The 15,653-nt window shown below is 32.3% G+C and overlaps 1 protein-coding gene and 1 non-coding gene across 2 annotated transcripts; one reads left to right on the forward strand and one right to left on the reverse strand.

The window, feature by feature from the left end:
• Positions 1-2,129: 2,129 nt before the first annotated feature.
• On the forward strand, positions 2,130-2,200 carry TRNAG-GCC (transfer RNA glycine (anticodon GCC)). The gene has a single exon. It is a non-coding gene; the product is annotated as a tRNA-Gly (tRNA).
• A 6,556-nt stretch (positions 2,201-8,756) lies between these two features.
• LOC130798586 (bet1-like SNARE 1-1) lies at positions 8,757-14,499 on the reverse strand. Its single transcript, XM_057661636.1, has 5 exons — positions 14,118-14,499; positions 10,434-10,584; positions 9,377-9,433; positions 9,215-9,274; positions 8,757-9,011 (listed from the first exon to the last, which is right to left on the reverse strand). Exons 1-5 carry the CDS (start codon positions 14,129-14,131, stop codon positions 8,922-8,924), a joined length of 372 nt encoding a protein of 123 aa, XP_057517619.1. The 5' UTR covers positions 14,132-14,499; the 3' UTR covers positions 8,757-8,921.
• Positions 14,500-15,653: the final 1,154 nt, after the last annotated feature.

A 15,653-nucleotide genomic window follows, 5' to 3' on the forward strand; every position in this document is an offset into this window, starting at 1 on the left:
AGATAGAGCAACAAACCCTACACCCAAAAATAAACCTAATTTTAGCCCTAATAATAATACTTTACTTAGCAATAAAGAAATGTTGTTAGAGGAAGAGGATAATGATAATCAAGTAAATCATGCTACTAACGCAAGATTATTCTACTCCTCTAAGAGCTATTTAAGCTCCAAAAATGGCGTTAGCTCGAGTTTCGAGGGCCGTCTTCATCGCTTTCTTGGAGCGGACTCAAGCTCACGAGTTGACTCGGCTCATATGCATGGGAAAAAGGTTCAAGGCCATGATCATAGTAAAGAGGGGGAAGAGTTGGATCTTGAACTTCGTCTTGGTCATTATTCATGGTAATCCCAAATTATGTCAACTAGCTAATATTATAATATAATGATATATTATTATCTAATCAATGTCATTAATTGACTGTCATTTTTTCTCTTTTGATTATCTCAAGTCAACTCTTCTCCAAAGCTTTAAAAGTAGAATTTTCTTTTTATTTTATCAATACTATTCTAAAATACATATCATATGTTATTTTGTTTTTTTATTAAGTTGATGGCCCACCAAGATAAGAATGAAAGTAAATTTGACCAATAATAGATGAGCGACAAGCTCTTAAGAGAATGACACAATCTTGAGCCTTGGCTCTAGTAATATTTTCAATAATTAGTGCAAAAATTATGATTTCAGACTAAAAGTCTGATAATGATTAAGATCTTAAAATATATTATATTTATTTATTATTACACCTCTCATGTAAAATCCCCTGGATTATAAGCGGATTGAATGCAACTTAAGCTTCTCTTATACAAGATCGATGATAGATGTTTGCTCGAAAGATTTTATAGATGAGATGTGAGTTCGTGACCGAAGCTTGACCTAGATAACAAAATTTTAAGCTCATGATCGAAACACTAGAATATATTATATACTTCCGAATCAATTAGATGTATATTAAATCAATGTACAATTATGTAATAGTAGTATATTGAACTATATATACATCCATGTAAACTTTGTCTTGATCACTATTCATGTTTTATTAGTGTTGTTATTAATTAAGTAGCTCTCATCCAATATCAATGTATGTAGTAGTACCAAGCTATAAATCCATCCATGTAAACTTGTTGAAAGTAAAACCTCATTATATATTCATCCGTGCTTTAGAATTTGCTCTATTTAAAATTTAAAAAAAAAATTAAAAAAAAACACTCACAAAAAATGGTGAGAAAAAAAAAGTGAAAGGTGGAAAATTTAACGGAAGGAGTATATATAGCAAGTGGAACTCAATAATGTTGCTAACTTGCTTCCTGTATTTTCTGAATCTTCTTATATTTTATTAATATAAAAGAAAACTGGTTTTGTGAGAAAGATGATGATCTTATAATAATGGAGCTAAATAAACAAGTAATTAAAAAATTAGTTGAAGAATGCAAACATTTTTTATGACGATTTATAATTTAGAATTCATATATATATATATATATATATATATATATATATATATATATATATATATATATATATATATATATATAGAAAAAACATGGCTAACTATATGCAATTTACAAAAAAAAGTTATTAAATGGTTCACTATATCTATTTAACAAAGAATATAATGAATTTTTTATATACTTAAATTTTGATCTCTCATCATACACAATTAACATTCATATGGTTTTGCGAAATATCGCCTCTCCTTATAGACGGCTCTCTAGGCCCAGGTCCAACAAATAAAAAAAAAAAATTTAAAAATTGATCTGCGCGTTTGATCTTATTTGGAGTTGGTGCTATATCCTATGGAAGTTGGTGTTATAACCTATTGAAATTGGTATTATAACCTATTAAAATTGGTATTTGGAGTTGGTGTTATAACCTATTAAAGTTGGTATTATTATCTATTTGGAGATACCAACTTGAATAAAGTATAATATCAACTCTAATAGGTTATAATACCAATTTCAATAAGTTATAACACCTACTTCAAATAGAATTACACAACACGCGTCTCGAATTTGTGTTTTTCGAAAACATAAAAAACGTTCATCGAGGATACCAAAAGAAAACGTTTATCCTACATTATCAAGTTCAGTCAAGTTTATGTTAAATATTAAAATGAGTGTTATCAATCAACAAGGCACCAGTGGTCTAGTGGTAGAATAGTACCCTGCCACGGTACAGACCCGGGTTCGATTCCCGGCTGGTGCAAACTTTGAATTATTTTTTGGCCAATTAGTACATTTTTTTAGACATATATATTCATTATTTCTCTCTTTTTTTTTTTTTTTACACTTTTCCTCCCTCCATTTTTTTTCCTCAACCTATTTTGAAAATTAAAACTTTTTACCAAGTATAATGACTGAAACATGTATTAGTAGATCAGAATTTAAGGATACTTGGGATTTGGGAAGTTGGTATTTTCATATTGCTGCCTTAAGGAAATGAACAGATTGAGTTGCAAATCCAAGAAGTTATAAAAGCATCACAAATAACAATTCTTTAAAGAGCAATTAATTCTCAAATTAAATGTTTTCATTATGAGAAATGATCACTGAACAATTCTGAAAACTTAACTCAAATCCAAACCAAAATGAGTAAAAATTGCGTTTTAGAATGAATTAATTAAATAGATTAATCCAACTTAATCCGTTAATTTTAGTAGAGATTTTCGACTCAAATGTCATATGATGTACTTCAACCCTCTAATGTATCAAACGCCCTATAAATTAATTGAAAATTTTGACGTTGTATTTAACATTATTATTCAACAAAGATATGGGTTGAAAAGGAATTAGTGAGTTGTATTTAGAGGTGTTCAACGAGCCGAGTCATGTCAAATGTTAAACCTGCTGAGGAGGGTCAAAGCCCGTTTAAATACGATCCACTTTGACCCGTATTTTAAAAGTTCATAAAATAAATTTTTATTATACTTTATGGCCCTTTGGGTCAATTCAACTATGTATATAATAATATCACATAAAAATATTTAAAAAAAAGTGGTAAAATATGTTTTACAACCAATTTCTATAATTATCCGACTTGGCCCGGCCAGACCCTTTACACAAAGACCCATCAACCACCTGACCTGTTATTGACCGGACCCGCTAATAACCCGTTAAAATGTGACCCGATCATTGACCCATTGGATCAATTCGCCCCGTTTGATGTAGGATCACCTACATTTAATTCTCATGAGCTAGCTAAAATCAATACAATGATACATCAAACGGAAGACGCTCAAATTCAAAGTCCAAATGTCAAGCCCTTTAATTTCGTAGTTAAAAACTAAGTCTTCATTGATTTGAGTATTTTATTTCATTTCAAATATTTGAGTCTTTTAGAAATGATTAAGGCAGGTTTAGGATCAAGCTTAATCATGTCTCATGTTTAGTTAGTTGAGTTGTAATTTTCTTTTAAGTCTGTATTTATTTTTGGCTCAAATAGGTTCGAAATTTACAAAGAGTGTGAAGCAAGAATCGAAGCAAAACATTCAGCCATGAACTCAATAGAATGGCTGAAAATCATCAAGGATATATGAAGATTATTGAAGGACATTTGCAAATCTAGTCAAATAAAGCCAAGCACTTTATTTCCAAATATCCTCTAGATTTCAAAATATAGCTGTTAGAAACTTGCTTTTATCCTCTGAATTTAAAAATATAGCTGTTGGGAGCTTGCTTTTGTGTAATATTCAGATTTTTCTTGCAAGTTATAATCTTTGGTAGCTGATTTCTTTAGTATAAATAGGCTACTTGCTCTCTTGTAATTCACTCACTTCCATTACATTTTAATACAAACAACCTTTGAGCGTTTCTTGTTCTTTCTTTGCAATTTAATTTTAACTTGGAGTAGTTGAAAGTAAGTTGAAGTTCCTTTGCTTTTCATTCTTTTGGCTAAAGATTGATAGGAGCCCATAGCTTTAATTTCGTGGCGAATTCTGTATCGAAATTAAACTTTGGTTCAGCCATTTTTAAGTTGTTCAATCAACATATCTTTTCTTAATTTTCCTTGTTTTAAAACCACAAAAATCACAAAATAATTCCATTACAATAGAAACTAATCAGCCTATTTATTGAATTCGAATCTTCAAAATACAAACGTGTGTTTATGGTTTGGTTCTTGTTTAATACATGCCAACCTATATCATCTTGGTATCAGAGCCAAGGCTACGCTCTTAGCCTTAATTTCGTTCATTCATAAAGCAAAACACCATGTCTCAAAGTGGTGAAGGAGAAACAAGTGATTTGAGCATAATTGTTGAAGAGCAAAATGCTACCATTAAATATCTAGAAGCCCAACTTAAAGAGTTTCTAAACCTAAAACGCACCCTAAGGGAAGGTGGGGATTATGATTTTGAAAGTCCTAAAGTTAATAGGCAAACAAGCCGTGGAGATGATCTTAAAGTCGACATTCCAGAATTTGAAGGAAGATTAGATGGAGATGAGTTTCTTGAATGGGTAAGAACCGTTGAAAGAGTATTTGATTACAAGAATACGGATGAAGAAAAGAAGGTAAAGATAGTAGCATTAAAATTGCGCAAATATGCTTCTACTTGGTGGGCTAACAAATGTGCAAAACGAGAAAGAGAAGGGAAAGACAAGATTAGATCATGGGAAAAGATGAAGAAGCAAATGAAGGAAAAGTTTCTGCCTTCATACTACATGCAAGAGAATTTCACCAAACTTTAACATCTACAACAAGCTGGCAGGAGTGTAGAAGAATATGGTCGAGATTTTGAAACCATGATCATGAGATGCGACCTTAAGGATGATGATCACCAAACCTTGGTAAGATTTTTAAATGATTTAGATTCAAAAATCAGAAACATTGTTGAATTACAACCTTATGCTTGCCTAGATGATTTAATTAACCTTACACATAAAGTGGATAAACAACAAAGAACTAAAATGAAGGAAACCTCACGTTTCACTTCATTAAGAACTAACAATTTCAATTCCTACCAAAAGAACACTCCCCATTCCTATTCTAAATCTCATTCGCAAGATTCAAAAGCTTTGCAAAACAATCATTCAAAACAGCCCCTAAGCGTGCACAATACACCCAAACCAAACACCAATTCATTCACACCTAGGAGATGTTTTAAGTGTCAAGGCCTAGGACATATTTCTTCCGAATGCCCAAACCGAAAAATGGTGAACTTGGTTGAGTTTGAAGATTATCAAGAAGAAAACGAGGAGGATTTCATTGACAATGAAGAACTTGATGAGTAAATGACATATCCGGATGAAAGAGAACTACTGGTCATGCGGAGAGCTCTTAGTGGGGTCAAAGCCAAAGATCCAAACCAACAAAGGGAAGCAATATTCCACACAAAATGCACGGTTAAAGGTAAGATCTGTTCGCTTATCATTGATGGAGGAAGTTGCACTAATGTCGCTTCACAGACTATGGTGGACAAGCTTAATCTCACCGCCACTCCATACCCCGAGCCATACATGATTCAATGGTTGAATCAAAACAAAGGTATTCCTATAAACTCTCAAGTTTTACTATCGTTTTCAATAGGCAATAGTTATAAGGAGAGTCTTTTATATGATGTTATACCTATGGATGCTTGTCATGTTTTATTAGGTAGACCGTGGCAGTATGATAGGAAAGTTATGAATGATGGTTTTAAAAACACATATACTTTTGTTTTAAATAACAAAAAGATAACTTTAGCACCATATGCACCTAACACTAATTCTAAATTGCAAGCAACTTTAACTAATTTTCATTCTTTAATTCCTATACTTAAAAGTGAACAACATGAATTTATGGAAAGAAAAGAATTGTTATTGTTAAATGAACAAATTGAAACTGTATTGCATGATCACCCTTTGATTGAACCTTTGCTTGATGAATTTGCATATGTTTTTCCTAATGTAATACCAAATGGACTTCCACCTAAAAGGGATATACAACATAAAATTGATTTTATTTCCAGTTCCTCATTGTCTAACAAACCAGCCTATAGGACTAATCCTAAGGAAACCGAAGAAATTAGGAGACAAGTTGATGATTTATTAGCTAAAGGTTTGATTAGAGAATCCATAAGTCCTTGTGTCGTTCCTACCTTACTTGTGCCTAAAAAGAGTGGAGAAATGAGGATGTGTGTGGATAGTAGAGCCATCAATAGAATCACTATCAAGTATAGATTTTCCATCCCTAGACTTAATGATTTGTTAGATGATCTATATGGTTCTAAAGTTTTCTCTAAGATTGACCTTAGGAGTGGGTATCACCAAGTTAGAATCCATGTGGGGGATGAGTGGAAAACCGCATTTAAGACTAAGGAAGGACTTTATGAATGGTTAGTTATGCCCTTTGGTTTATCTAATGCACCTTCTACCTTTATGAGACTTATGAACCAAACCTTGAAGCCTTTCTTAGGTCAATTTGTAGTGGTTTATTTTAATGATATTTTGGTGTATAGTCAAAGTGAAGATGAACATGTTGATCATTTACGTCAATTGTTTAGTGTGCTAGCTAAGGAGAAGTTATATGGTAACTTGGAGAAATGTCAATTCTTTTCGAAGTCAGTTAAGTTTCTTGGGTTTATTGTGTCAATTGAGGGGATAAAAGCAGATGAAAAGAAAGTTGAAGCTATTAGAGACTGGCCTATTCCTACCACCATTCACCAAGTTAGACCATTTCATGGTTTAGCTTCTTTTTATAGGAGGTTTGTCCCAAACTTTAGTTCAATCATGGCCCCTATCACCGAACTCACAAAACATAAGACCATAGAATGGAATTCCAAAGCACAAACAGCCTTTGACACTATTAAGAACAAACTCACAACCGCACTTGTTCTAGCTTTACCTAATTTTGAGGACATCTTTGAAGTAGAATGTGACGCATCTGAGGTAGGTATTGGAGGTGTTCTTACTCAAAACAACAAACCCTTGCTTACTTTAGTGAAAAACTCAATGATGCTAAAAGGAAGTATTCTACTTATGATAAAGAGTTTTATGCTATTATTAGATGTTTAGAACATTGGAGACATTATTTGATTGCAAAAGAATTTGTGTTGCATTTTGATCATGAAGCTCTAAAATTCATTCAAAGCCAACACAAACTTCAATCTAGACATGCTAAATGGATTGAGTTCCTACAAACCTTTCACTTTACTATAAAACACAAAGCAGGTAAACTAAACACCGGAGCTGATGCTTTATCTAGGAGATACTTGCTTTTGAGTACTTTGAATACTAAGGTTGTTGGGATGGAATTGTTAAAAGAATGTTATATTGATGATGTTGATTTTGTAGAAATATTTGAAAAATGTCATAACAAATCTCAAGGATTTTTTTTACATCTTTCAAGGATATTTCTTTCGAGGTAATCAATTATGTATGCCTAGACATAGTGTTAGGGAGACCTTAATTAAGGAATATCATGAGGGATGACTTGGAGGACATTTTGGGGAAGAAAAGGCCATAGCTTTAATGAGTGAGACCTTTTATTGGCCCAAACTTGCTAAAGATGTCATTCATATTATTAAGAGGTGTGTGCAATGCCTAAAAGCCAAAGCCCACAAAACGTCGCAAGGTCTTTACCAACCTCTTCCTACACCACAAAACCCATGGGAAGATGTAAGTTTAGACTTCATAACCGGACTTCCTAGAACCTCTAACAATAAGGATTCCATTATGGTTGTTGTTGATAGGTTTTCTAAGATGGCCCATTTCATTTCTTGTCATACTACACATGATGCCGTTAACATTGCTAATCTTTACTTTAAGGTAATAGTAAGACTACATGGGATAGCAAGAAGTATGGTAAGTGATAGAGATTCAAAGTTTCTTAGTCATTTTTGGCTTACCTTGTGGAAAAAGATGGGAACCAAGCTTAACTTTGCGTGCCCTTATTATTAAGAATCCTACAACGGGAACAATTGCTACCACATGCTAAATTTGCTTATAATCGAGTTCCTAGCAAGACAACCGGGTTTTCTCCTTTCTTTGTAGTTTATGGCCTTAATCCATTAACCCCTATAGATCTTACGCCTTTTCCTACACCTTTGAAATTTAGTTATAATGCTGAATCTAGAGCCAATGAGATTCAAAAGGTGCATTAGCAAGTTGTGGAAAGGATTGAGAAAATGAATGAGAAGGTTAAGGAAAGAGTGGATCAAAAGAGAAAAGAAGTGATTTTTAAAGAAAGCGACTTAGTATGGATTTACTTTCTTTGCAATTTAATTTTAACTTGGAGTAGTTGAAAGTAAGTTGAAGTTCCTTTGCTTTTCATTCTTTTGGCTAAAGATTGGATGTGCTCTTAGGAGTCCATAGCTTTAATTTCGTGGTGAATTCTATATCGAAATAAGACTTTAGTTCAGCCATTTTTAAGTTGTTCAATCAACATATCTTTTCTTAATTTTCTTGTTTTAAAACCATAAAAATCACAAAACAATTCCATTACAATAGAAACTAATCAGCCTTATTTATTGAATTCGAATCTTCAAAATACAAACGTGTGTTTATAGTTTGGTTCTTATTTAATACATAGCCAACCTAACACCTCTAGTATACTGTTCTTAAAGAACTCATTAGAAGTTTTTTGACATGTTTAGAAATGTGTTAGGAGTGAATTAAATAATAATTTCGATCCATTTATTATTGACAAAATCATAAACCGACCCGATCCGACTTGCCGCTAATGGAGCAGTGTTCTCTCCAATCGAAAATCTCGAGTACTAATAAAATTTAGAAGTGGTTTTCATCAGATTCCACAGTTACATCAAATGTTTACAAACTCATTATGAGACTTCATAAAGTGTGTATATTTCACAAGAAAGAGTTTAAACAACTTCATAAGAAGAGTTTCAAACAATTACATATATTCAAGTATCCTTCACATGAAGCCACAAGAAGTAATTTCAGGTATAAATCCGCATTGGGTCAGCGCCCGGAATTGTATCATATAAGATCTACCGAGTAAGATAGTAGATAATAAGGAAAAGAACTACAAAGGAGGCCACAAGGGTAAACATTCGTCTGCTTGATTTCGTTTCAAATGCCTGAATGCAGGAAATTCAATTAGTACAAAATAGTGGTTACTCTGAGGTGAAGAATTGTGAACAAATTTACTATAATCAGATAAGTTCAGTTCAGTTAAGATAAACCAGTTTTAATGGATTTTAATTTTCATCAGAGTAAGATTTTAAGCTCCCAACCCGACATGATCATAACTTAAAGAACTACGTGTAGCTAATCGAATTACCTGCTTAAACCGATCCATGGTTCCTGACATGAATCCTCGTGATGCATCCATTTCATTACCCTACATGATGATCAGATATGAGTCAACTCAGATGTCCCACTTTGATGGGAAATTGGTAATACATCTAGTTTTATATATGTAGCAAAAGAAAGTTATACATACCATTCGATCCAACATCCGGTTATGAGCATCAACTTCTCCATGTATGTCACCACTCAACTGCAAATTGTAGCACATTATCATGCAACAAAGTAATTCTCATTTTCCGGCACCTCAGAGTAGGATAAGCAACCATTTACCTTTTGCTTTCACTCCATTTAATGCAAGACAGGTTTATTTTTTACAAGTAGCATGAGACCTTAGTAATATATGCAAGTCTCCGAAAACATTAAAAAGTAAAAGTGCAACGCAAGGCAACAATGGACACAAAAAACCAACCAAACATGCATATCTGAGTCTGATGCATACATTGGACTGAATATAAACTTGCAGATCAAGGTGCATAAAATGACATTCACTCCATTTGCCACCCCAAAATAGTATGTAAGTGGTTGTTCGTAAAAAGTTTTAATATAATCACTGACACAGTTGTAGAGTCATTCAACTAGTTGACAGCAACACAGTTTACACATTATAGTAGAAATCGTACAAAATTGACATTTCCCTAAAAAACTGAGGCATGATACCATTTGCACCTCTAAATAAGACGGGCAAAAGTCACTAATAGTCATTAGGCACAGCAAGACCCCATCACTCAACATCAGTAATTAGTTTGACTAGGCAATCATCCCAAACCTGCCACAGTTTATTCACATAAGGCATATGATGTACTAATGCTAACTCATCTAAGGCCAGTCATAACTCGAGACTACTTATAAGTCCATTCCTAAAGAAAACATGTCTTATCTACTAAACTTTCCAAGCCTTGCACTATGTTATGACGTAGTTTTTCATAAGTCCTTACCTCATGAATATACACAAGCCCAAAGGTTGAAGGCCAAAGATGTAGACGTTGAAGATATAGTGTCAAGTTTCACAAGAAAAATGCACATTCAAGGTATTAAAACTTTTGGAACCAGATTAAGCATAACCAAAATAATGGAATTTGTACACAAAAAAAAGAAGTGAAGTACATATGAATATAAAAGAATCATTGACAAATTGGAAAGGAACTCCCTGAGTTCCAGATGTGACAAAACAAAAGGAAGTAACAACTTACTCTTTTCAGAAAGCTGACTCGGTCTTGCAGCCCATCAAGAGCTCTATCATTATCATGTTCATCAATTTCACGAGAGGAATACGAGGATGAGGCCCTGATACCTCCCTCCTCAATCCCATCAAAGGCAAAAGTTCTAGACCCTCTATAATCCCTGCGAGCAAAAGTGAAGGAGTAGGAATTAGGTAAAAGTGTAAAATATTATACAACAAAGAATAGATATACCTCCCACCTCAATCCCATCGAAATTGAAAGAGTAGGAATTAGCTAAAAGTGTAAATTTTTATACAACAAAGATAAGATACCACATCTAAACATAAAGCAGCAATGTAACAAGATGGAACAGAGTAGACAAACATTCATCAGGACAAAGTGAAAAACTAAAACTGTTACATTGGAATTTAGCATTAAAACACCATGCAATAGAGAGAAGAAATATAGACAGAAGAATATTGTTAGAAATCAGAATATGTACCTCTTCAAGGTATTCAATTTTTCCAGCACATCATACAAGGTAGGCATATTCAAGCAATCAAGTGATGTAGCACATCATACAAGGTAAGGCATATTCCAGCACGAACGCATAACTGAGTTTCTTCCAGTTTTTTATAAAGTATTCAGTTTTGCAGGCACCTTGTGCAATTAACAACTTAGATATTGAAATCCATTTTACTCTCAGTTGTAAAGACATTTGAATTAGCATCAACAGGCTTCTGTAACCACTCATCAACACCACAGCATACCAAACAAAATTTATTGATAACTTTAAAACTGTCAGATACTTATACACAGTATCATGAAGGATACGATTTCCTTATGCAGTAACCTAAAGTAAACCAGTATAAACTATTGGACTCTGGCATCTATTTGTATTGACTAGCCTGCCTGTCTACCTATGTGTTCTAAGACCTTGCTATCATTGTGTCAAAATGCAGAGACATATGTGGATGCTGCATAACTGACTTCCAAGATTCACTAAAATTAGAAAAACACGACATCTTCATTCAATATTTATATTCAACAGTATGACCGACACAGGAATCCTCATCATAGGGAGTTTATGCTAAGAGAGAGAATAAAAATAGAAGTTTTTTACTCTAGGCTAACTACACAATTGGAAATTATAAAGATAAGCAAAATCACCATAGTCAAAAGTCAAAACCATGACATCCGCAGTCACATAACTGATACTAAGAGTTCACTTAATCATTAAACAGAAAATATATAATCCATACAAATCATGCAAATATTCAGGAACATGAGCCAAAACAAAACAGCAATTAAATGTCTTCGGGAAACAAATCAACAATGTGAATGCATACATGATTTTGCCACAGACTTTAAGATTAATAAGGTATGTGCAAGTACTAAATACATTTTCGAAAATAGTATTCCTATTGATTCTGGAAAGCCATCATCAAAAATAGATGACATAATACAAAGATACTTTTACACAACCGTAAAAGTGTGTTTGGTTAACATTTTAGGAAGAAAATAAAGAAAAGGGAAGGGGAGGGAAAATTATTGTGCTTTCTTTCAAATCGTTCTAATAGAAGGATTTATTTTGCACAAACATGGTGTAAGAGCTATATTTACATTAGTAAGATAAGAACTTATTAAGGAAAGGAAAAAAAGAAGGAACAAGAAGAAGATGGAATAATAGGAGAAGTCACCTTGTTTGTTTAAGTAATATGAGAAATTTGGACATATTAACAAAAATTGAGGACTTTATTCTTCAAATTCATTTCTAAATTCATCTTTCCCTCCGATTCCCTCAATCCAAAGGTGTTAAATTAAAAAAAGCCACTGATACATTATGATATTCCTCGCCAAAACCCTACCTTTATCTTCTTCCCCTTGTTGAATATTTAGTATATATTAAATCCTAAGAATTATCACCAAGTACTATAAATAGTAGTGGGACAAAGTGTACTAAAATTACAAGTTCCAAAAGGGGGTCAAAGTGAAGGACAAAAGACAAATTGGAAAACTGAGTTAGTGGGAAAACCCGACTCCGCTTTCCTAAAGATGGGTCTAAAGGCGACTCGGCTTTAGTTATTGGAAAGAACTTTTTGTCCAGTAGGAAAAGCCGCGTCGAATTTCCTGTGGGTGGAACTAAAGCCAACTCGGCTTTTGGTTCTGCCAGGCCATATATGAGTCTTCGTATTCTTTGATTAATGAACATTGGAATCTATTTTTGTTCAACTTTGATTCTGAAGTCACAAGTGACTTAATATTGTGGAATAATGATCATGAATACCATAGTTATAATGATATTGATTGATGGTCATTATGCTTGATCATCAATAGGTGATTGAACGTACCATGACCCTTTGGTATACTTGATCCAGTATACATAGGGGCTTGGAGAAGAATGTTTCTAACACCAATTTTCTGAATTCTCTCTTGTCCTTACTTTCCTTTTTTGCTCTTTTTTTGCTTGTGTTCTTTCAAAAAGAGTTATAAACTTCTTGTTAGAATTTTTCAAAGTTTATAATTCATCAAACACTTTGTTATTAACTGACATACCCTAAGTACTAAGGGTATGTTGTGTTGTTTGTATCTCGTGAATTTTTAAGTCTAAACCCAAGTACCGTTGTGGGGAAATATCACTAAAGGAAAGTGAGTATACGCCTACAACAAGTATCAAGTTTTCGGGTAACGGTTTTCGTTACAAATATCATCTTTAAGTTTGTTCTTAGTGCTTTTTGTGTAAGTTTATTTTAGCCATCAACAAAGGGAAATACAAATTTACATATCGTAATTTGTATTAGCATTATTATTTGTAATACCCATTTCCCAACATTTCTTTCAAATCGAATATGAAAAATCTCAAAACTCTACAAGGCAGAAGTAATTTCCCTGTTCCAAATGTAGCAACATTGCTCATTGCTTTATAATTGATAGCCATCTTTAGAGTAAAGCTAAAACTGCAATCAGGCCCGGCCCTAGGCAAAGGCGAAAAGGGCCTACGTCCAGGGCCTACGAAAAGTTGATAGATTTTGCCTTTATATTATCAAACTGCACTTAGACCATTAATCTAAGGTGCTATTAATGACAATTTTAACCTTATTTACTAATTATTAAATTATAAATTCACGATAATTAAATAAGGAGTGGAAACATAGAGCTCAAGTTTTAAACTTTACTTCAAATTTTTTTTGTTGTTTTTGTTTTCTATGACTAATCCTCAAAATTTATTTTATTTATTTTTCAATTTGTTATCTTTTTTTTTTTTTTGTAATGCAGTAATTTTGTGTATATTTAATCGTTTTTATGTACGTTGGATTTGAGCAAATCAATTTTATAGGTGTTAAATTTTTTCTTCATTTTTATATGATAAATAGATTTCTTTTATGGATTTAATGTAATCATTTTAGAATTGTAGTGACTGCAATACAAATATTTGATTGACTGATATTTAAATATAACTAAAGTCCATAAAATATTTTTCGACCCAGGCACCTAAAATCTGAAGACCGGCCCTAACCGCAATACTAATCTTAACAACTTCACCACCAGTGCAATAAATTCTAATTATAACATTTCAAATTTCAGAATTCTATCAACAAACCCTAAGTGATCATACTATAGGAATGCAGACTAAATTGAAAAACACGAAATTAAGCAATGGTATCAATCAGTCGAATTAAAATCACTAAAAAATCCAGAAAACAATTAACGAACCTTCTCGGATTCATGGATAGAGAAGATCTGAGGTTCTAGAAACTTTACAAATAAGCAATTGTCGCAGCTTCAAGTGATCTGAGATTTAATCAAGTACTAAGAATGTAATCAATTCAATAGCATGAAAAATGTAGCAATTAGTAGTAAAAGATATTTAAAATAATTAGAAATCGATTTAGGCGTTGGTGTGATTTAGGGTTTAAACCGAAATTACTATAAGTGAAGAATTCAGTTCAGACGACAAAGAGGGGGGAAGATTTGGGATCTAAGGAAACGACGATCTTTGAAGAGGAATGAAAAGAGCGATGGACATGGGTTGAGCATAAGGGTTTTGGAGCCGACCCAACCCTACTCTAATTTAAAGGTATTGTATACATTTGGACCCTAAGATTTTGAGTTGGATTTCAGTTTATGATTTTAGGTTCGGATTTAAATTTAAATTTGGCTTCGGCTTCACACTTTTGAGACTTAAATTCGATTTATAGACCCATTTACATTTATTTTTTTGAAAATTATTATATAAAACCATTATATGTATTTGTTTATTTGATTTGAAATTGAAATGTTGTTGTTGTATTTTTTTGTAGTTTGAAAATCAAAAGATATGGTAAAATTTCATTTTAAAAACTTAAATGGTGGAAAATTTTGTATATTTGATATCTCAGTTAGTATAAAATATTAGAAAATATTTGTTAATAAAATAATTATACAAATAGACGAAAATTATATAAAATGTTTTTAATATTTTTTCAAGAAAAAATGTAAAAAAAAAAATTAGTTTTGGACCTGAATCTAAACCTTAAGGACCTGGGTCTAAGTATATGAGTCCAATAAAAAAATAGAGTTGAATCTAGATTTAGCTAAATAGACTTATGTTCATTTTATGCATGTCCTTGAGCCGTCTTGAAAAATTTTGGGGACTCTGTGCAAAACTTTTATTTTACGTCTTATTTATAGTAAATATTTCTTTTTTGATTAATTTTTCATGTACGGAGAAAAATTAGACCCTATACAATCAATCACACCACATACCCTTAAAAACCCTGATATCCTTGAAAATAAGCTGGTACAAATTTCATATGATTTATATCCTAAAAACTTCAGCTTATAATTTTGTTAGTTATATTGATTGATGGATAAATTGTTCCCTTAATTGAAAGCACAAATCTACTTCAAACGTCATGACCAGCACTTCTCTTTTTAAAATTAGTAGCGTTGTGATTGTCCATAAAGAAATTAATCAAAGCTCATTTTGGTGTAAACAATAAGAAAACATTATGATATAATTGGATTTAGATTTTAGTTAGTTTAATTAGGTGCTAAAATTATAAAGATGTAATCCTTAAAAAATAGAAATAAAAAAATATAGAATTTTTGTTTGTTTACTCTTAAGAAAGCTTCGTGAACTTTATTTTGAGTCTTTTAAACATCATGTCAAGAATTATCCCAATAAAAAAAAATAATATGGGCATTCTTACTTTAGACAATTTGTTCTCTTTAATATATTTTGATCAATGTTAATAAATTAAGTTCAAT

This window comes from Amaranthus tricolor, chromosome 13 (genome assembly GCF_026212465.1).
Source record: "Amaranthus tricolor cultivar Red isolate AtriRed21 chromosome 13, ASM2621246v1, whole genome shotgun sequence".
NCBI lineage: Eukaryota > Viridiplantae > Streptophyta > Magnoliopsida > Caryophyllales > Amaranthaceae > Amaranthus > Amaranthus tricolor.

Excerpts from the sequence above, each read along its gene's own strand:
- LOC130798586 (XM_057661636.1), bottom strand. Across the intron at positions 9,434-10,433 it reads GAGTCAGCTTTCTGAAAAGA|TTGAGTGGTGACATACATGG; the intron begins GTAAGTTGTTAC and ends TACAATTTGCAG. Across the intron at positions 9,012-9,214 it reads CCATGGATCGGTTTAAGCAG|GCATTTGAAACGAAATCAAG; the intron begins GTAATTCGATTA and ends TCCTGCATTCAG.